The sequence below is a fragment of the Oryctolagus cuniculus genome, chromosome 2 (assembly GCF_964237555.1).
Source record: "Oryctolagus cuniculus chromosome 2, mOryCun1.1, whole genome shotgun sequence".
Classification (NCBI taxonomy): Eukaryota; Metazoa; Chordata; class Mammalia; order Lagomorpha; family Leporidae; genus Oryctolagus; species Oryctolagus cuniculus.
Genome location: NC_091433.1, coordinates 146,921,186 through 146,944,029, shown reverse-complemented (window position 1 = coordinate 146,944,029; position 22,844 = coordinate 146,921,186). Strand labels below are relative to the sequence as shown.

The following is a 22,844-nucleotide window of genomic DNA, read 5'->3' as shown; positions in this document are numbered from 1 at the left end:
TGCCATAGAATCTGATTCCTTTTTTTTTTTTTTAAGATTTATTTATTTGAAAGGCAGAATTACAGAGAGAGATCTTCTATCAGCTGGTTCACTCCCCAAATGGCTGCAACAGCCAGAGTTGGGCTGATCCAAAACCAGGAGCCATGAGCTTCTTCCGGGTCTCCCATAGTGGGTTTAGGGTCCCAAACACTTGGGTCATTTTCTGTTGCTTTCCCAGGCACATTAGCACGGAGCTGGATTCAAAGTGGAGCAGGCAGGATTCAAATCAGTGCCCATAGGGGATGCCAGCACTGCAGGCAGAAGCTTTACCTGCTATGCCACAGTGCTGGCCCAAAGAATTGATTCTAAGAAATCTCCAAGAAGTGTACTTTTTTGCTGCCTTCATCAGAGGCAGTTAAAGACACAAGTCTCTAGCCAAAAGCCATTGGTCTAGCATGCCCAGTAGAGAACAAAGTCTTTAGTTGAAATTTTGAACCTTCTTTGGTATTTTCTCCTCCTCAAAATCTGCAACAATCTGATTTATGTCTGCTGCACTTTTTAGAACTCTGTATCTTTTCTGCTTTCAGGACTGCAGCTTGCCTTGACCCATAGACTGAATTTTCAAAATTTAAATCTAGATTTTTAATACAGCTTCCCTTTGTTGTATCTACTTATTATTCATTTGTGATATGAGTCCTCTTCCTATTTTGGCCCTTCTTTCCAAGTGGACTTGCTCTGTGCTTGTTTGTAAAAATAAAGAAAAAGAATCACTAAACTGCAGCTATTATAACAGATCCCTAGAGAGAGAAACATACATGTTTTATATTGCTTTCAATACAGCTCATTAGCTAATAACAGATTCAGGCATATGATTAACTAAACACAAGTTCTGTTATAGTAAGTTTGAGATCTATAGTAATAAACATAATTTAACATTACTTCGGAAAAGTCAAGACTGTGATGTTTTCTATTAGAAAAGAAATATTTCCACATCATACCATTTGACTCTAGGACTTCAGATGTGACCCTTATCGTGAAAGGAAAATCTTTGGGAATAACAGGATACAAAGCTTTCTCAGCAAGAGCACCTAAATTAGAAGAGAAAAAAAAAAAAAAAACAGGAAAAAATGTACTAAGTCTTTATAAGAACACCATATTAAGTATACAGATTTGTACTCACCATGCCCAAGTTCTCTTCTGTTTACACCAGTGACTTTGCCAATTTCATTAGTTGCATAAGGAGGAAACTTAAAAAAAAAAAAAAAAATGACATGGTAACATACCCAAGATCTACTATTAAAATAGAATTCCATTTTAGTTTTTAAAAAAGTACACATATCGGGCCGGCGCCGCGGCTCACTAGGCTAATCCTCCGCCTAGCGGCGCCGGCACACCGGGTTCTAGTCCCGGTCGGGGCGCCGGATTCTGTCCCGGTTGCCCCTCTTCCAGGCCAGCTCTCTGCTATGGCCAGGGAGTGCAGTGGAGGATGGCCCAGGTGCTTGGGCCCTGCACCCCATGGGAGACCAGGAAAAGCACTTGGCTCCTGGCTCCTGCCATCGGATCAGCGCGGTGCGCCGGCCGCAGCGCGCTGGCCGCGGCGGCCATTGGAGGGTGAACCAACGGCAAAGGAAGACCTTTCTCTCTGTCTCTCTCTCTCTCACTGTCCACTCTGCCTGTCAAAAAAAAAAAAATAAAAATAAAAAAGTACACATATCTGGTGAAGATCTAAAATATATACCTTATTGCTAAAATAGTTATTTCTAGTGGGTAAATGAATTATAGAATAGGAAACAGATGATTATGGGACTTTATATGATAACTTTCCATAATATTTAAGTTTTTAACAATGAAAAATATTCTATTTTATAATAAAAAATATATATATTTTAAAAAGCACACATTGGAGGTCAGCATTGTCACACGGGGGGTTAAGCCACCTTTCCTGTGATGTTGGCATGCCATATCAGCATCCCATATCAAACTGCTGGTTTGAGTCCCTCCTGCTCTGCTTCTAGTCCAGCTCTCTACTAATGTGCCTGGGAAAAAGGCAGAAGGTGACTAAAGTACTTGGGCCCTGCCACAAATGTAGGAGACTTCGATGAATCTCATGGCTCCTAGCTTTGGCCTGGCCCAGCTCTGACTATTGTGACCATTTGGTGAGTGAACCAGCAGTTGGAAGACTTCTCTCAATAGTTTTGCCTTTCAAATAAATAAATCTTTTTTTTAAAAAAATGCATATTGAGGAAACAAAGATATTTTCTATAGGAGTTTTATTTTATTTAAGAGTTGCAAACTGTATCATTTGACTAATGTTATCTTAAAGGAATATGAATTAGTTGTCATCATTTAAAAATTGAGAGACTTTCCATAAAAGTATGCTATTTGTTTTTTTTTTTTTTTTTTAGTTTTTATTTGAAAGGCAGTTAGAGAAAGAGCTCTCCCATCTGCTGTTTCACTCCACAAATGGACACAATGCCTGGGTCTGGGCCATGCTGAAGCCAGGCTCCTGGAATTCCATCTGGGTCTCCCACATGAGTGGCAGGGGCCCAAGTACTGGCGCCATCATCCACTTCTTTCCCAGGTGCATTAGCCGGGAGCTGGATTATAGCAGTGCTTTTATTGGTTGCTGGAGTTTCAAGTAGAGCCTTGATTTGGTGTGCCACAATGCCAGTGCCCAATAAAAATTTTTAAAAAAAATAAGTTAATACAGCAATAGTGGCTTATATCCTTCCCGAGCTCCTTCCGCACCCCCTAACCCAATAATCAGAGCTGCGTTTTCCATGGCTGCCCTTTTTACAATTACAATTCCTCTCTGGCTTCTGTATTGTATTATCTAGGTATTATCTAGGACTATCTACAGTATTTATATGGCATTCAGGTCCAGTATGAATCTCCAGGTTTATGTATACTCTAGCATACATTTTCTACACAGAATATTTTATATTGGCTGGCGCCACAGCTCAATAGGCTAATCCTCTGCCTGTGGTGCCAGCACACCGGGTTCTAGTCCTGGTCGGGGCACCGGGTTCTGTCCCAACTGCCCCTCTTCCAGTCCAGCTCTCTGCTGTGGCCCGGGAAGGCAGTGGAGGATGGCCCAAGTGCTTGGGCCCTGCACCCGCATGGGAGACCAGGAGAAGCACCTGGCTCCTGGCTTCGGATCAGCGCAGCGTGCCGGCTGCAGCGGCCATTGGGGGGTGAACCAACGGCCAAGGAAGACCTTTCTCTCTCTCTCTCACTGTCTACTCTGCCTGTCAAAAAAAAAAAAAAAAAAAAAAAATTTCTATTGATTATAGCAGACTCAACAAAACTTAAATGTTGGGATTCTGAGCAGCCAATAGGGGTTACTCAAAAGTGAAATGACTTGTTACTTTATACTAGCCTCTCATGGTAAATGCTTCAAATAATAAAATTAAAAGCACTGTATATTATGTTGGGTTCCTTAGGACTGGCTGTGAATAAAGTCAATCACAAGCTCAATGATGTATCATGATTTCATGTGAAGTAACTTAGCACTAAACATTTCAGTTCTTTTACTGCTAATCAACTGAGTAGAAATATGAACGTTTAAATGAGCTAATGGGAGATGATTAGTCAGTGGAGGTTTTTGAAAAGCTTCTTTTTTGTCTGATACACATGTATACAAGTACTATTCTTTCTTGCCTGAAACAACATTGTCTAATATATTTAACTTTTTTTTTTTTAAAGATTTATTTATTTATTTGAAAGTCAGAGTTACACAAAGAGAGAAGGAGAGGCAGAGAGAGGGAGAGCTCTTCCAACCACTGGTTCACTCCCCAATTGGCCACCGCGGCCAGAGCTGAGCCAATCTGAAGCCAGAAGCCAGGAGCCAGGAGCTTCTTCTGGGTTTCCCACATGAGTGCAGGGGCCCAAGGACTTGGGCCATCTTCTGCTGCTTTCCCAGGCCATAGCAGAGAGCTGGATCGGGAATGGAGCAGCCGGGTCTTGAAACAGCACCCATATGGGATGCCAGCTCTGCAGGCAGCAGCTTTACCAAATATGCCACAGCGCCAGCCCCAATATATTTAACTTTTATGTGTGACTTAGATAAACAAGTTGTTGATTAGAAAACTGATACTTAATTTTCCTAAATCCCTTCTGTACATAAAAATACACCCAAAATCAACCTTAACAGACAGACAGAGTATATGATACAATTAGGAAAGTGAAAAAAAAATTTTTTTTTAAAAAGCAGTAAAATGTTAATTGTAGAACACAGGTAGTCCATATATAGATATTCACTTCAAATTTCTTTAACTCTGCTATATCCTGAACATTTTTCATTACAAAATGCTAGGAAAAAAAACTTAACCTTACCTCATAGTGCAGCATGAAATTTTTATCTTTTATTCCACTACAAACAAGAGGTACGATATTAATATTATATGGATACAAATTTATTTCAATAAAGAACTTAAGAAGATTAAAAAAAAACTATCACGTATTATTGAGAGTTGGAGAGAGAAAGATCTTTTTCCCCTCTCGGGCTAACAAATGAATTCCACATATATTTAGGAAATGAATTTCTTCAAATATAAGCCTTTAAGCATGCAGATATCAATACTAAGACAGCAGATACTTTTTAAAAAGATTTATTTATTTATTTGAAGGGCAGAGTTACAGAGAGATAGGAGAGACAGAGAGAGAGAGATCTTCCATCCACTGGTTTACTCCCCAAATGGCCGCAACGACCCAGGGCTAGACCAGGTCAAAGCCAGAAGCCAGGAGCTTCTTCCGGATCTCCCATGTGGGTGGCAGGGGCCCAAGGACTTGGGACACCTTCCACTCCTTTCCCAGGTGCATTAGCAGGAAGCTGGATTGGAAGTGGACCAACTGGGACTTGAAGCAGCAACAATATGGGATGCTGGCGCTGCATGCCATGGCTTTACCCACTACGCCACAGTGCCAGCCCTAGTACACACATATTTTTAGGCATTCATAACTACTAAGAGAATCCTACATTCCATGACCATGTTAGGTAAATCTCAGAATCTTTTTCCCAGTCAACATGTGAACAGATAGAAATCAGTAACAGAAAGTATTTAACTGAGAACAATCTGAAGATCTGAAAGGCAAAGGCTTTTCAGGCCTTGAAAAGAGAATCGCTGTCGAAGTGTGTAGAAGAATGAGAGAGGCCGGCGCTGTGGCTCACTAGGCTAATCCTCCGCCTTGCGGCGCCGGCACACCAGGTTCTAGTCCCGGTCGGGACGCCAGATTCTGTCCCGGTTGCCCCTCTTCCAGGCCAGCTCTCTGCTATGGCCCGGGAGTGCAGCGGAAGATGGCCCAAGTCCTTGGGCCCTGCACCTGCATGGGAGACCAGGAGAAGCACCTGGTTCCTGCCTTCGGATCAGCGCGATGCGCCGGCCGTGGCGGCCATTGGAGGGTGAACCAACGGCAAAAAAAGGAAGACCTTTCTCTCTGTCTCTCTCTCTCTCACTGTCCACTCTGCCTATAAAAAAAGAAAAAAAAAAAAAAAAAGAAAAAAAAAGAAGAACGAGAGAAAGTAAGGTTAGTAGAAACACAATTCCTACAAGGAAATCAGACATCTAGATGAAAAAGCAGGTACACCAGGCTCTTAACACAAATGACTATCCCTTTGAGTGGAATTACAAAAGACACCTTTCTGTGCAGAGAATTCCAAAAAACCCTGGGATGGAACAAAATTTGTGTTGCCATTAACTGTAGCATTGGAAAAAGAAACCTAAAAATCAAACTTTCAGAAGACTAAAGGAACCACAGATTTTGGCACTACAGAGGAAGACAAGGATTGCTGGCCCAGTAACTACATTTTCCAAGAAAAGGAAACCAAAGACCATGATGGCTGAGTTACATATTCTCTCTCATTTATATGGTTACAGACCCAAAACTAGAAGATATGGAGGTGCCCCATGTTCCTTCTTATGAAATCATGTTATTTCCTAAAAGAGAAAGGAGTCAAAGAGAAAAATGGCAATGCAACCAAATTTTGGTTCCAATGAGAATATAAAATACAAATAGAAGCACTTCCAAGAACAGATTATTAGGATGGGCTTTCCACCCTTCAACATATAGCTGACCTGTTAATTATATCAGATAAATGAAAAACAATTAGGGTGACTACTCTGAAGATACTGGGGATTATCCTCATCTCTTGGGCAAGTTTAAGGAGAAGGCAGAGACCTATGGTCTTCTGGGATCCCTAACTAGGGAAAGGGAGGCACCTTCTTAGGCAGTGAAGAAAGAAAAAACTAGCTGCGAGTTCCAGGACTCTGATGTGTAATACTAGTAGGGACTGCAACACAGATTCTCATCACCTGAAATTGATCATGATTTTACTGATAACTTTTTGGGAACAGGAGAGGAAAGCCATGTATTTGTGAATACTAAATTACAATGTGACTTGGGATTAGTCAAAGTTTTTCATTAACATCTTTGGATCATTTTTAGCAACTGGGATGTTTGCCCAATTTTTTGCTCTTATTTATAACAGAAAAACCTGTTCACTCAAGATAATGCAAGAAATCAGTCCTGACAAGTTACTCTAGAGACAAATAAACTAAATGTATTCATATTACGGAATTAAATGCTTTACAAACATTTGTTCTGAACCAAGACAGTATAGTACCAAAAGGAAAATTCGCTTGAAATCACAAATATGTAAACAAACATGAAGCACAGAGATACAAGTTAAAAAATAATGAATAGTAATATACCATATGACCTTCAATCATATACAAGAACATCAACAAACATAATATCATAAAACATTAACTTACTTTATAGCTGTTGTTATTCGATCTGACTTAATACTGGATTCTAATGAATCAAATGTAACAGTACAAAGTACCTAAAAAAAAAGAAAATAGTCCTCAGAATTTAATATACTAAAAACAAAGATGAAAGCTGAAAATAGTTGTGTAAACTTCAGTAATCCTAACATCACATAGACTACAAATTTAAAGCACTTTATTAGGAGTGCTATGAGGGGGCACAAGAAAAAGGAATATTGATAAAAACTATGTATTAGTCCACAGAGGAAGTCTCAATTAAGGTTTAGCCAATAAAATTGCCTCCTTTAAAAAACGTAATATTGTTTGGAGGGACATAATATAATCCAGACATTCATAAATTCCAGGACACAATCTACAAATAAACAGCAAACAGGGACCACTCAATAGAAATTATCAGGAAGGGTCCAAACCTGAGTTTATTTAGAAGTTAGATTAACAAAGATGTTCAAGGTACAATGATTCTACTCAAGACTATAAAGAATCAATAAAGATTAAAGAATAAACAGTATATTATCTCAAAATGGAAAGATAAGGGCCAGTGAACAAGAAGACAGATAATAGAAACAGCCCAGTTTGAAAAAGAGGGAGGGAGAAAACAGTCTCAGAGGCCTGTTGGACAATATCTAAAGGACTAACATGTGCACTTGCAATCTCTTATAGACAGAATGAGGTAGAAAAAAAATCTGGAAATAATGGCTAAAACTTCTTAAGTTTGATGAAAGATACAATTTTACAGATTCCAGGTCTGGAAATTCTTAGCATGATAAATCTGAAACAACCCATAGTCACACTGTTGAAAAACAAAAATAAAGAATAAACCTAGAAAGAACCCACATGAAAACAATAACATACAGGAACAATGATTTGAATGAGTCTTTCCTTCTCATTAGGTTAAAAAAACAAAACAAAACATTGGAACATCTTTAAATGCTAAAAGAAAAATGTATCAACCAAGAAATTTATACCCAGCAAAAATATTATCTGTACACAAAAGTAAAAGACATTTCCAGCCGCCGGCGCTGCGGCTCACTAGGCTAATCTTCCACCTAGCGGCGCCGGCACACCGGGTTCTAGTCCCCGTTGGGGCACCAGATTCTGTCCTGGTTGTCCCTCTTCCAGGCCAGCTCTCTGCTGTGACCAGGGAGTGCAGTGGAGGATGGCCCAAGTACTTGGGCCCTGCACCCCATGGGAGACCAGGAGAAGCACCTGGCTCCTGCCAATGGATCAGTGCGGTGTGCCGGACGCAGCGTGCCAGCCCCGGCGGCCATTGGAGGGTGAATGAACGGCAAAGGAAGACCTTTCTCTCTCTCTCTCTCTCTCATTGTCCACTCTGCCTGTCAAAAAAAAAAAAAAAAAAAAAAATTCCAGATGAATGGAAAATTAAGAATTTGTTGTCAAAAGATCTGGAAGACAATACTGAAAAAAAAAAAAAAAGATACTAGGGAGCAGTAGCAGCCTCTAGCTTTCTGCCTGCCTGCTGCTCCTTTGCAGTGTGTTCAATAAATCTAACTGCTCACTCTAAAAACAAAAACAAAAAAAGAAAAAAAAAAAAACAGAGAAAGAAAGAAAAAAAAGAATGATACAAGATGGAAACATGGATTGGATTTTCAGAAAGCAATAAAAAAAAACCCTCAGAAAGGTAAATATGTGAGATTATTTTCTTGACTTATTTAAAATACATATTTTTATTCAAAGAAAGTTATTATACTAGAGGAGGATTTATAATGTATGTAGATGTAACTCATAAGATGTTCATAGCATAAAGGATGAAAGAGAGGAAAATGGAAAAAAATGCTCGCACTGTTTCATGATTTTATATGAAGTGGTACAAAATTGACCATAAAAAGACTAAGAAGTTAAGGATGCACACTGCAATGTTTATAGTAACCACTGACTGTAGAAGTACAGCAAACAAGCATGTAGTGAGATGCAATTCTAAAAAACAGTTAGTCCAAAGAGAAGGCATAAAGTATTAATAGAGAAACAACAGAGGAATAAAAGAAAAACAATAAAAAGATCTACATTCAAACACGTCAGTAATTAAACATGAATGGACTAAGCACTTCCATTAAAAGGCAGAGATTGTCACAACAGATAACAAAAACTATGCAGACTGTCTTAATGGGATTATTTACAAAATGTTATTAAAAGAGGGGCCAGTGCTGTAGCACAGAGGGCTAAGGCCCTGCCCTACGGGCATCACATACGGGTGCTGTTTCAAGTCCCAGCTGCTGCATTTCTAATGCACTTGGGAAAGCAGCGGAGGATGGTCCAAGTTCTTGGGCCCCTGCACTCACATAGGAATCTTAGAGGAATCTCTGGTCTCCTGGCTTTGGTCTGGCCCAGCCCCGGACTTGGTGGCCATTTGAGAAGTGAACCAGTGGATAAAAGATCTCTCTCTTTTGTTCTCTCTGTAACTCTGCCTTTCAAATGAATAAATAAATCTTTAAAAAAAAATAGTACGGGAAAACCTGAATCCAGCATGCAAAAGACTATCCTCTTCAGTCCAGCTCTCTGCTGTAGCCCGGGAAGGCAGTGGAGGATGGCCCAGGTGCTTGGGCCCTGCACCCGCATGGGAGACCAGGAGGAAGCACCTGGCTCCTGATCAGTGCAGCGCCGGACGTAGTGGCCATTTGGGGAGTGAACCAACGGAAGCAAGACCTTTCTTTCTGTCTCTCTCTCTCACTATTACTCTACTAGCTAATTCTAGAAAATGCAAACTGATTTAGAGTGACAAAGTAGATCAGTAGTTGCCTGGAGAATGAAGAGAATGGGAACATTCCTATTTCCTATTCCTACAAAGAGGCATGAGGAAATTTTCAGGAGTGATTGAAGTCCTCAGTATATTGACTGTGGTAGATTTCTCAAATGCATAAATGTGAAAACTTACTAAATCAGACACTTTAAACGTGCAGGTAACTGATGTCAATTGTACCTCAAAAAGCCTGTTTAAATTATTTTCAAAAATGCCAGCTATTAATATGAATACATATATTTCATATAATAAAAACACATGACATCTACACAGTGTACTCTATTAAGTTTAATTAAATAATAATTCAGCCAGTGGCTGTAGCTTTTTATATATATTACCTGTGTTTGTCCCCTTTGAAACAGTGCTGACCCATGAAGAGTTTTGAACATATCTACCTCACAGCTTATATTCCTAAGTGAAGTCAAATCTCGTCCATCACATCTATAGTAATAAAGGAAATACATATGAAAAACTGTGGTAGAAAATAGAAAAATCACATATTATCTCTTTCTTTCTACCAGGAAATTCTCAACCCAGTTGTGTATCAAAATCATAGTCTTCTGCAGAATTTTTAAAAGTAATACAGATAGTTAAACACTACTCTACATCTCACTGAAATCAGAATTTCCGGGGTTGTGACCTATATGTTCTATAAAAAGCTCTAGGTAATTCTGATGTGCAGTCAGGGCTGTGAAATGAAGCCCAAGGGACACAGTCACACATCCATCATCCACACACTCTTTCTCAATAGGAGCCCATTTCAAAATAAGTATTACAACTTGGAAAAAAAAATTCTTTCCTTTGAGGAAGTTGGCACTTTTAAGGTAACTTACAGAGACAGTGCATGCTTCAATTCCATCACCAAAAGCATATCTTTACCTCTTGTATTCATTCAAAATAATATTTCTAAAGACCTCTTTGGCAACCACATTGAAGGATTCTATTATTTCATATGGATCGACTTCAGGAAATTTTTCTATTAAAAAAAAGAGACAAATCAAAACAAAAGGTTTCTGCTTTTGGAAGACATGATTTTTCTCAAGTTCACAGCATCAAGTCAATTAGCTACAGGGGTAAACCAAAGGAACTGAATCTCAACATCTATATCTCAGGCCAACAAAGTGGACAAATTACATTTTCAAGCAAGTGAAACATCAAGTATTAAGTATTTCAAAAGTGCAGGTACTAGAAACTTAGTTTGCTTTTTAGTAGAATGACCGTGCTTTGAAATCTGCTCCCGACTGCTTTGTTACCTGACAAATCCAGCATTATAAAATTATCTAAGTCACTCTATTTTGCTTTGGGAACTTTTATTTTAATCTGAAAGTGGGGAGCAATTTTCTTTATATTTCACAAATCCCCATGGACTCTTTTAGCTAACTGTTCAAATTCTTTTAAGAGACATATACTTTATAGATATTTAAACATACCTTTAATTTTCATAACAATTTGAGATAATTTCTATAATTATCATTCTACAGATGAAAAAAGGATAAACTTCCTGAGATTACACTGATATAACTGTGACCTGAATACAACTCTTGTCTGCCTCAAAGGCTTATCTTTCAAATGTTATGCTATTCTACTGTATCAATTAATTTATGCTGTTTTAAGTATTGTTGTCAAGTGTTTGGTTTATTAAATACTGTATAACTTTAAAGTACCTGGAACATGGTCACAAACACTGTTTTACTAGCAATAATAATTTTTAATACTATACTTCAACATGAACTTTTATGCTTTAACTGGGTTACACTTGGAAAAGAAAACAATTAGCACTAAAACATTTTAAGTATAATCCTATCCACCCAGAGAGTCACAAAGATATTCTATATATTATAGAAACACAAAATCAAGGTAACATGGGCTATATAACTTCTCATTCCTAATAAATATGAGGAAATGTAGTGATAAAGGAATAAACTTTTACAATGACAATTGCAGGTAATACCCTTAATATTAACACTAACATCTTAAATTAATAATGATGCAAGAGATTATTTATTAGAAGAAAAATCAACAAAAACTCTATGTCATGGTTCATTCACATTTAGTTTGAGAGAGACTGACATTATATAGTAGGATACTTTGCTGACTAATTTATGGAGAGCTAAATTATCTAAAAGTTACATCTTACAATCTCACACAATATTAAAAATAACAAGAGCATAAGTTAATATTTACTAAACATTTGCTATATGCCAGGCACAAACATAAATGATTTATTCATTTAATCTCCATAAAACAGGTAATTTTTTTGAGACAAGTTTGTGGAAGATTTAAAAATTTATATATATTTATATTTGAAAGGCAGAGGGAGAGAGAGAGAGGGAGACAGACAGATATGTTCCATCTACTGCTTTACTCTCCAAATGCCCACAAGAGCCAGGCTAAAGCTAGAAGCCAGGAACTCCATAAAGGTCTGCCACAGGGGTGGCAGGGACCCAAGTACGTGAGTCATCACCTGCTGCTACCAGGCACATTAGTAGGAAGGTGGATTAGGGGAGGCATGACTCAATCCCAGGTACTCTGTTATGGGATGTGGGCGTCCCAAGCAGTGGCTTAACCTGCTATGCTATATTGCCCTCCACAAGAATTGCAATTTCACAGATCAAGAACTCAAGAGTGTAAAAGAATATCACTCAGATTTTCAAAAGATAGGGTACTATGCTACACATCTTAGAATGTAATAATCTGAAGCAGAAAAGATCAGGTACATTTTACATTCACTATTTACTAGTTACCTGCTCTGCACCAAGTATAGTACTAGCGACATTCATGGAAGTTAATTGTGATACACCATTATTGCAAGTTTACGGAAGATAAAACTGGGAAGTAATGAGAGTAACTAATTTCTTCTAGGTCTTAGAACCAAAAAATTTTAAAAATCTATTATTTCCTTTGGCTTTTTTTTTAATTAAAAAAAGAGAACTTACCTTTTAGTTGTTCCTCTGTATCTAATCTAATCTTGTTAACAGCTTCATCTCTGGAAATCTAAAAGAAGGTTGAGGCTCAGTTTATACATTCATGGCAACATTTAATATTTCTATTTTTAATATACTGTAATAATAATCAGATTTTTCTAATAGTAGTAAATTCCTTGAAAAATTACAACTGGCTATAGAGGTACAAGAAATATCGTCTGCTTAATTCATTCAAACATATTGCATACTTCCCTAAAACTTGCATTAATCAATGAAAGAATAGAGATGCAAACAGCAAGGTGTTTATTTAGCTTTTTGTATGTAGATTTTTAATAAAAATAGGATTAACATTCAAAAGTAAAATTATGTGAATTATAACAAAGAAGTATTCATAGAACATTTATATAATACAAAATTCAGGTATACCTACTTTATCATGTTCATAATCTGTAAAAACTGCATAGAGTTTCTCCATGGCAAGTCTATTTAAAGTACAAAATAAATGTTAACATAAAAATATTGATAAACATGAGGCAGTTGCCATTACATTAAAAACATTTTAAAGAGGATTAGAAAAATGTATATATGCTGCTTATCATGGCTAATCTATTATTTATGATATAAAACATATATTTCTTTTTTCTCACCTCTCACAGGGATTCACTCACAAATGGCACTGTGCCCTCCTATCTTGTCTTAAACTGTTTATTTATTTCACCTAAGATTCATTCATATTTAGAGTGTCTATGTGACAGGTACTGTTCTAAGTACTAGGCATATGGTGGTAGTTATACTTGATTTCTTTTTGGAAATCTCAAGTTTCCTTAGATATTCAAATATCTTGTGTTTATTCTTTTTCCTAGACACGGATATACAAATAGCATACAACTCTTGACCAGTGAACATACTGCTCCCATCATTTGAAATTCAATTTTATGCCTTAGAAGAGGGCATTTATTTTTATTTATTTTTTTTTTATTTGACAGTGAGAGAGAGACAGAGAGAAAGGTCTTCCTTCCGTTGGTTCACTCCCCTAATGGCTACTACGGCTGGCGCTGCGCCGATCCGAAGCCAGGAACCGGGTGCTTCCTCCCAGTCTCCCATGCGGGTGCAAGGACCCAAGCACTTGGGCCATCCTCTGCTGCCCTCCCAGGCAGATAGCAGAGAGCTGGACTGGAAGAGGAGCAACAAGGACTAGTACCTGGAGCCCCAACTGGGACTAGAACCTCGAGTACCAGCGCCGTGGGCAGAGGATTAGCCAAGTGAGCCACGGCGCCAGCCAGAAGAGGGCATTTTTAAGTATCAAATATTTATGGCAGTGACTCTTTAAACAGAAAGTGCTATTTAAGAAATAATGCATGGGAGTGCTCCAAAGGAAAATTTGGTTCTGAAAGGAAATTAAATCTGGTGACAATTTCATATTTTCTTTTATACAGGTGTTCTTACTTATGAGCATATTTCACAATCTCTGGTGAAGGGATGAATAACTTTTGAGGTGTCCTCTTGGTAACACCAATTTCTCTGACCAATTGCTGGATGCCCTGAATGATTTGTTGGGTATGTTTCATTCCCACTTTGATAGCATGGCAAAAGTCCTGCTGTAAAATGTTTTCTGCAGAGGCTTCCAACATGACTAAAGAAAAAAAGAAAATCATGATTGCTATTGAGTATTTTACCAATATTGCATTTTCAAATACCATAACGTGACAAATACTTATGGATCAATCTTATTTTTTAGTGATATATTGACCTTTTTGGTTTCTTTCCTCAAAATCAACATTCTTCCAAAATATAGACAGCAGTAAATGAATAAAGAAATCTTGATATGTGAATTTAGGTTTATATTGTCCTTAAATTTAATGAGATTACTCCATAAAAAGAAACAATAAAGGAAATTGTGTATATTTAAAAAAACAGCTTTTCTGAAATTGTCACATACCATTACTAAACGTTTTAATAACAAAATGGTAGCAATTACTTCTTTGGATCTTTGTATCCCAGAAATTCCATGATGGTATATTTGACTTAGGCCCAATTAACTTTTATACATGAACAAAGGGTCAAAACATGTATCTGATGCACTTTTATGAAAGTAGGGAGAGCTGGCTAAATATCCTCATGGCAAGAGTAATGCGATATTCACAAAGTGGAAGCTGGTAATTTCTGAAAAAAGTCTTATGGGATAGTTTTCATTCTCAGCTTCCTGATTACCCAAGATTACCTGCTAAGGTTTATATGTCTCTAGCATCTCATTATTCTATCTAGAGAGCAACAGGTGAGAACAGGCAGCTAGAAGACTACCTACAGGGTTTCTAAGGTATGACATAGTAAAGATATTTAATTCATTTTTCCAAAGTCTACTTAAAATTAGAGGGGCTCAAACTCAAGTAGATTGTGGCTGCAGGACCAATTAGAAGTAGGTTGATTTTGTGTCTTAATTATAGTAGCAGGTATTAACTGTATGCTTACTAGGCACTAGGTAAAATTTTTTTTAAAGGTTTATTTATTTATTTGACAGGCAAAGTTACACAGAAACAGAGGGAGAGACAGAAAGCGAGAAGTCTTCCATCTGCTGGTTTATTTCCCAGATGGCTGCAATGGCTTGGGCTGGGCCAGAAAAGCCATGAGGCAGGCAGGAGCTTCTTCCAGGTCTCCCAGATAGGTGGCAGGGGCCCAAGTACTTGGCCCATCCTCGGCTGCTTTTCCAGGCGCATTAGAAGGGAGTTGGATCTGAAGTGGAGCAGCTGAGATTCAAACCAGCACCCACATGGTTTGCCAGCATTGCAGGCAGAGACTTAACCTGCTATGCCACAGTGCCAGCCCCTAGGTACCAGGGATTATGGTGGATAGTTTATAAATTCTGACTCTTGCCTTCACACTACCTGTAAAGTAACTAAATCAGTTTCTAACTGGGAATACATGAGTAATGTAACTTGAATAAAAAAAATTCAGGAGAGGGGCTGGCGCTGTGGCATAGCAGGTAAAGGCGCCACCTGCAGTGCTGGCATCCCATATGGGCACCGGTTTGAGTCCCAGTTGCTCCACTTCCTATCCAGCTATGGCTATCCTATCTCTGCTATGGCCTGGGAAAGCAGTAGAAGATGGCCCAAGCCTGTGGGCCCCTGCACCCACGTGGGAGACCCAGAAGGAGCTCCTGGCTCCTGGCTTCAGATCAGTGCAGCTCTGGCAGTTGCGGCCAACTAGGTAGTGAACTAGCAGATGGAAGTCCTCTCTCTCTGCCTCTCCTATCTGTGTGTAACTCTTTCAAGTAAAATAAATAAATTGTTAAAAAAAAAAAATTCAGGAGGGAAAGGTGTTTAGCATAGCAGATACTGCCCAACTGGAGTACCTGGTTTTGATACCCAGGTTCTGGCTAGCTTCCTGATAACGCATACCTTGGGAGGCAGCAGTAATGACAAGTAATTGGATTCCAGTCACTCATGTTGGAGACCTATGTTGTGTTCCCAGCACTGGGCCTGGTTCCAGTACAGGCTGGCCCCAGCTATTGAGGACATTTGGGAAGTCAACCAATGGGTGAGAACTCTTTCTCTGCCTCTCAAATAATAAATAAAAAACTTTTTTTTAAATTTAGAGGCAGTTCAAGTAACTTTAAATACTAAACCAAAACTTTGCTGAAGCCTGTTTCCAAGATGTAAAATATGATATGGGGATCATCTGTTACTTCTGGCTCACCTTATCTTTGGCATTCTCTCTTTACACTGTGATAGCACCTCACAGTAAGAGAGGCACTATTCTACTACTAGAGAATCCAAAACGATTCCTTGCTTCCCTTGCAGTAGAGGATGCAGTCATGTGCCACTATTCTAGCCAAGGAGATACAAATGGAAATTACTATGTGGATATTGCTGAGAAAGCTTCTTAAAAAGGAGAATGGGGGCCAGTACTGTGGCGTGGCTGGTAAATCTGCTGCCTGCAATACTGGCATCCCATATGGACACCAGTTCAAGTCCTGGCTGCTCCACTTCTGATCCGGCTCTCTGCTGTGGCCTGGGAAAGCACTGGAGGATGGACCAAGTCCTTGGGCCCCTGCACCTGCACGGGAGACCTGGAAGAAGCTCCAGGTTCCTGGCTTTGGATCGGCGCAGCTCCAACAGTTGCAGCCAACTAGGGAGTGAACCAGCAGATGGAAGACACCTCTCTCTGCCCCTCCTTCTATCTATGTAACTCTTTCAAACAAAATAAATACATCTTTTTTTGAAAAAAAAAAAAAGGAGAATGACATTCACCAAGCATACGTTTTTTTTTTTTTCTTCCTTCCTTCTGCCTATAAATCAGGAGTTTCCCAGAGTTCTGGTAGCCAGCTCCTAAGCATAAGAGGTCACGTTTGAGACTACAGCACAGCAGAAAGCTAGAATAAATCTACATTAAGATGTCATGAGACCACTATCACTTGTCCTGGACTGATAACCTCTGCATTTCTTTTATCAGAGAGAAAAGTAAATTTCCTTTTTTCTTTTTGGTAAAGATTTATTTATTTATTTGAAAGGCATAAATACAGAGGAGGAGATATCATCCATCCACTGGTTCACTCCCCAAATGGTCACAATGACTGAGGCTAGGCCAGGGTGAAGCCAGGAACCAGGAACTTCTTCCAGGTCTCCCATATGGGGGCATGGGCCCAAGCACTTGGGCCATGTTCTGCTGCTTTCCCAGGTGCATTAGCAGGGAGCTGGATCGGAAGTGGAGCAGCCTGGACTTGAACCAACACCCATGTGGGATGCTGGTATCACAGGCGGTGGCTTAATCCACTGAGCCATGACGCTGGCCCCAATTTCCATCTTTTTAAAGCTTTGCTATTTCACTTTACAACATACTCAACTAATATGTGGACTACATACAACTCTTGTATCTGTTTCTCTATCATCTCCTACTTAATTCTGATTCAACTACTACCAACATACCAGAACCAGAAGCTGGAAATGGGGTATTTCAGACATTACTTGTACAAAAAAAAAAAAAAAAAAAAACTCAAAGTTTAGTAGCTCACTTTATATACCAAAATGGCATGTGCCAGAAGATAGCATGTGAAGGAGTCCCAGAAATCAAATGCCAAGAGGTAGAAAAAACCAACAATAAAGAGTTCTTCAATTATTTGCCCAAGTTCACATGACTATCATGGTAGAGTCAAACTGGTCATTTTGATTGCTAAAGCATTTTCCTCTACAGAACAGGGCCCTGATTTTTCATTCATGCAGTTATGGCACTTTGTTATACGGAATAAGTGAAGGTGCATTTCTTCTCCTTTACTGCCAATTTTTCACCCACCAGAAATAGGTCATCTGTTTCTCAGATAACACCAGGCAGGCTTATAATGAATATATTAGCTAAATTAAAATATTTAAACTAATAAACAATTTAAGATATTTTGATATGAAGTAAAAGTACAATCAATAAAGGATAGAGATAAAATAAAAATATTTATGACTATTCCCACAAACACACACTCAGAATTTAAATACATTTTGAAGAAGTCAGAATTTTCAAGTAAAATCCAGACAAAGGTGGCATTTAAGCAGCTTACCAATCTGACTTTTAGGTGCTCCAGCAACCACTAAATTCAAAGTACTAGAAGACATTTCCTTTCTTGTTGGGTTAACAACACATTCTCCATCAATCATTCCTATTCGGACTGCCCCTAAAATATAATAAAATATAGTAATTTATTAAATGAAAAACCCCATTTTCAATATATTTTTCCAGTGATGATATCCAACTTTGATTATGACTACAGAATAAAATTCCTATTTCTACCATGGTATTTAAGGCCCACAGAGCATTATGCCCAATCCCATTTTCTAGCCTCACTGGATCACCCTGAATTGCTCAGACAATTCTATGCACACTTCTGCATTTATGCTTCCTATTCTTCTCCTGATCTAGACTCCAAGGCAAATGATTAACATTTGATCCTCGGTGTAGCTCCAGCCATAGCAGCCATTTGGGGGTGAACCAACGGAAGGAAGACCTTTCTCTCTGTCTCTTCTCTCTCACTCTCTGTCTCTGTCAAAAAAAAAAAAAAAAGAAGTAAAGCTTTATTGTGATTTGGTATGTTCTGTTCATTGTTTAGAATGTTCCCTCCCTTTCAACCTATATAATAAGAGAGAATCATACGACAGGTAAAATTTGATGTGCAAAGCTTTAAAAAAAAAAAAAATGATCCCACTGAGGTCAGTTTAAATGCTGACACTCCAAGAAGTCCTTTTTGACAATTGGACCCAACAAAACTAAATCTGTTCTTTTCTAACATTTTGTTAGTACTTTGGAGATGCCTTAATAATGGTGTTTATAAGTAATTATTTTGGCTAGTACAGTAGCTCACTAGGCTAATCCTCCGCCTGCGGTGCCGGTACTCTGGGTTCTGTCCCGGTTGCTCCTCTTCCAGTCCAGCTCTCTGCTGTGGCCCGGGAAGGCAGTGGAGGATGGCCCAGGTGCTTGGGCCCTGCACCCGCATGGGAGACCAGGAAAAGCACCTGGCTCCTGGCTTCGGATCAGCCCAGCGCCCTGGCCATAGGGGCCATTAGGGGGTGAACCAATGGAAGGAAGACCATTCTCTCTGTCTCTCTCTCACACTAACTCTGCCTGTCGGAAAAAAAAAAAAAAAAAGTAATTATCTCTTTTCCATTATTAATGCTGAAACAAGAAGTGCCTCTTTCATCTTTGTATTGTTAGTACTAGTCTGCCTTTGTTTCTTTGGTACTTAGCTTAGTATCCAACCAGTGTTTAGGATATCCAGTAATTATTTTCTCAATGAATTACTTTTATATTGCATGAGTAAAACTTTGAAGAGATTTAAGTTACAAAAAAAATTTTGTTTTCTCTTGAAGGTATATGTACTAAGGTAATTTTCTTTTTTTTTAAAGTTTTCTTTTTAAGATTTATTTATTTATTTGAAAGTCAGAATTACACAGAGAGAGGAGAGGCAGACAGAGAGAGTGAGAGAGCGAGAGAGCGAGAGAGGTCTTCCATCCAATGGTTCACTCCCCAGATGGCTGCAATGGCCGGAGCTGTGCCGATCTGAAGTCAGGAACCAGGAGCTTCTTCCAGGTCTCCCACATGGGTGCAGGGGTCCAAGGACTTGGGCCATCTTCTACTGCTTTCCTGGACCATAGCAGAGAGCTGGACAGGAAGTGGAGCAGCCGGGTCTCGAACCGGCATCCATATGGGATGCCGGCGCTTCAGGCCAGGGCGCTTCAGGCCAGGGTGTTAACCCACTGCGCCACAGTGCTGGCCCCAATAAGGTAATTTTCTGGTCCAAAAAAAGTCCCATAGCAGAAAAAGGCAACTAAGAAGCCAAAATATCTAGGCATATAGAATCTGTAACACTTTAAAATTTTGCAATTGGAAGTAAAACCCAAGGCAAAGATCAAAATGTCTGAAAGACCTGAAAGGAGTCTTAGGATGCCATCTGTTTCAATTTTCTAAAATGTAATAAATCTGAGCCAATAAATCAATGCTCTTGTTATAACACATTTACTATATTGTTTACTGACAAAAATATGAATATTCTTTATTTTCAAATCCTTACTTACCAACAGGTCCATTCCAAGGAATATCTGATAATGAGAGGGCTACAGAAGCTTAAAAAAGGAGAAAAATAAGATCTGAAATTAAAATCTATAATTGCTTTAAAAAAATCAAACGTGATAATTTTAATCTTTATTTTTTTACTTACCACCATTAATTGCAAGGACATCAGGTTCATTAATACCATCTACTGCTAACAGATTACAAAGAACCTGGATAAGAGGAAAATACGCAAAGCACTTAAAAAAAGTCTGCTTGATTTGGGAGGATTATCATTAGGTTAACTTGGCCTAAAATACTTGTATAGGAGCAGTATAAAGTTAAAAGCATGTGCTTTATAGCTAAATACCTTAATTTTGGTTATCAATAAACTAAATCCTTGACATTGGATAAATAAATTAAAACTTGAAAGTTTCCTTATTGTTAGAAAAGAAAAATGACATCTTCCTAAAGGTTTCCTTTTAGAATTACAGAAATACTATGTGTACAGTACTTAGCAAAATACTGGGGATGCTGTAAATAGGAAATGTTAGCTAAATATTTCTTTTTTTTTTTTTTTTTTGACAGGCAGAGTGGACAGTGAGAGAGAGAGACAGAGAGGAAGGTCTTCCTTTGCCGTTGGTTCACCCTCCAATGGCCGCCGCGGCCGGCGCCCCGCGCTGATCCGATGGCAGGAGCCAGGAGCCAGGTGCTTTTCCTGGTCTCCCATGGGGTGCAGGGCCCAAGCACCTGGGCCATCCTCCACTGCACTCCCTGGCCACAGCAGAGAGCTGGCAAGGAAGAGGGGCAACCGGGACAGAATCCGGCGCCCCGACTGGGACTAGAACCCGGTGTGCCGGCGCCGCTAGGCGGAGGATTAGCCTAGTGAGCCACGGCGCCGGCCCTAAATATTTCTACTATACAAAACTGTTGCCTTCTGTTTATGACCACAGGTAAACAAACCAAAGAATTACTATATATTGTAATAATATGCCTAATGTTATGTACTTAAGAAAGTAACTTCCTTGAAGTGGGGACATCCTTGCAAAGGTATATCTGTAAGGTATATTTATTTATTTCAAATAAATAAGTTACTTAATTAGGTAAACTTAAAGTGTATGGGTTATTACAGTAAAATAAAATATTCAGAAAGCAAAATAATAAATAATATAAAAATAAATAAATAATAAAATAATATTCAGAGGATCTTGTAATAAAGACAGGTTATAAAAATTAGTGTTGTGATTTTTATCTTGGTATGTTAGTAATATGACCTATGATCTAATATACCAATATTCCCAGCCTGATCTGGACCCTACCCATTTCAATCACAATGATCTTTTTTTTTTAATGATTTTTATTTATTTATTTGAAAGTCGGAGTTACAGAGAGAATGAAGGAGAAGTACAGGCAGAAGAGAGAGAGAGAGAGGTCTTCTATCTGCTGATTTACTCCCTAATTGGCTGCAATGGCCAGAGCTACGCTGATCCGAATCCAGGAGCCAGGAGCTTCTTCTGGGTTTGCCATGTGGGTACAGGGACCCAAGGACTTGAGCCATCTTCTACTGCCTTCCCAGGCCATAGCAGAGAGCTGGATCGGAAGTGGAGCAGCCAGGATTCAAACTGGCGCCCATATGGGATACCTGCACTACAGACCACGGCTTTATCCACTACACCACAGCGAGGGCCCCACACTGACCTTTCAAACTCACCAGTTTCTTCCCTGCCTCAGGGATTTCTCACTTCTAATTTCATCCGTCTGGACAATTTTTCTGATAATCCTGGTTAGCTAACTACTACTTATAATTCAGGTGTCACTGCAAATAGACATCACCAGATGTTAGTTTTTATGTTTTTTTTTTTTTTTTTTGACAGGCAGAGTGTACAGTGAGAGAGAGAGACAGAAAGGTCTTCCCTTTCCATGGGTTCACCCTCCAATGGCTGCCCCAGCCTGTGCACCGTGCTGATCCGAAGCCAGGAGCCAGGTACTTCGCCTGGTCTCCCATGCGGGTGCAGGGCCCAAGCACTTGGGCCATCCTCCACTGCACTCCCGGGCCACAGCAGAGAGCTGGACTGGAAGAGGAGCAACCGGGATAGAATCCGGCGCCCCGACCGGGACTAGAACCCAGTGTGCCGGTGCTGCAGGCAGAGGATTACACTACTGAGCTGCAGCACTGGCCCAGATGTTAGTTTTTAAAAGTATTATCTGGCTGGCGCTGCAGCTCACTAGGCTAATCCTCCACCTAGCGGCACCGGCACACCAGGTTCTAGTCCCGGTCAGGGCGCCGGATTCTGTCCCGGTTGCTGCTCTTCCAGGCCAGCTCTCTGCTGTGGCCCGGGGAAGGCAGTGGAGGATGGCCCAAGTGCTTGGGCCCTGCACCTGCATGGGAGACCAGGAGAAGCACCTGGCTCCTGGCTTCGGATCAGCATGATGCGCCAGCTGCAGCGCGCCAGCCATGGCGGCCACTGGAGGGTGAACCAATGGCAAAAGGAAGACCTTTCTCTCTGTCTGTCTCTCTCACTGTCCACTCTGCCTGTCAAAAAAAAAAAAAAAAAAAAAAAAAAAAAGTATTATCTTTTTTGGGGCTGGCGCTGTAGCTTATTGGGTAAAGCTGCCACCTGCAGTGTCCATATCCCTTAAGGGCGCCAGCTTAAGTCCTGGCTACTCCACTTCTGATCCAGCTCTCTGCCGTGGCCTGGGAAAACAGTAGAAGATGGCCCAGGTCCTTGGGCCCCTGCATCTGTGTGAGAGACCCAGAGGAGACTCCTTGCTGCTGGCTTTAGATTAGCGCAGCTCTGGCCATTGCGGTCATTTGGGGAGTGAACCAGCGGATGGAAGAGTTCACTCGCTCTCTCTCTCTGCCTCTCCTTCTCT

The 22,844-nt window shown here is 39.7% G+C and overlaps 1 protein-coding gene across 1 annotated transcript in view; it reads right to left on the bottom strand.

The window, feature by feature from the left end:
- Positions 1-22,844, bottom strand: part of PNPT1 (polyribonucleotide nucleotidyltransferase 1) — a 50,859-nt gene that overhangs the window by 15,842 nt on the left and 12,173 nt on the right. Inside the window, exons 6-17 of the mRNA XM_002709704.5 lie at positions 20,140-20,203; positions 19,997-20,044; positions 17,989-18,102; positions 13,893-14,079; positions 12,877-12,928; positions 12,459-12,516; positions 10,402-10,498; positions 9,861-9,963; positions 6,753-6,823; positions 4,315-4,351; positions 1,160-1,226; positions 978-1,067 (exon numbers count right to left, since the gene is read on the bottom strand). Of these exons, the coding sequence (XP_002709750.1) occupies positions 978-1,067; positions 1,160-1,226; positions 4,315-4,351; positions 6,753-6,823; positions 9,861-9,963; positions 10,402-10,498; positions 12,459-12,516; positions 12,877-12,928; positions 13,893-14,079; positions 17,989-18,102; positions 19,997-20,044; positions 20,140-20,203 (988 nt within the window). The remainder of the gene's footprint in view (positions 1-977; positions 1,068-1,159; positions 1,227-4,314; positions 4,352-6,752; positions 6,824-9,860; positions 9,964-10,401; positions 10,499-12,458; positions 12,517-12,876; positions 12,929-13,892; positions 14,080-17,988; positions 18,103-19,996; positions 20,045-20,139; positions 20,204-22,844) is intronic.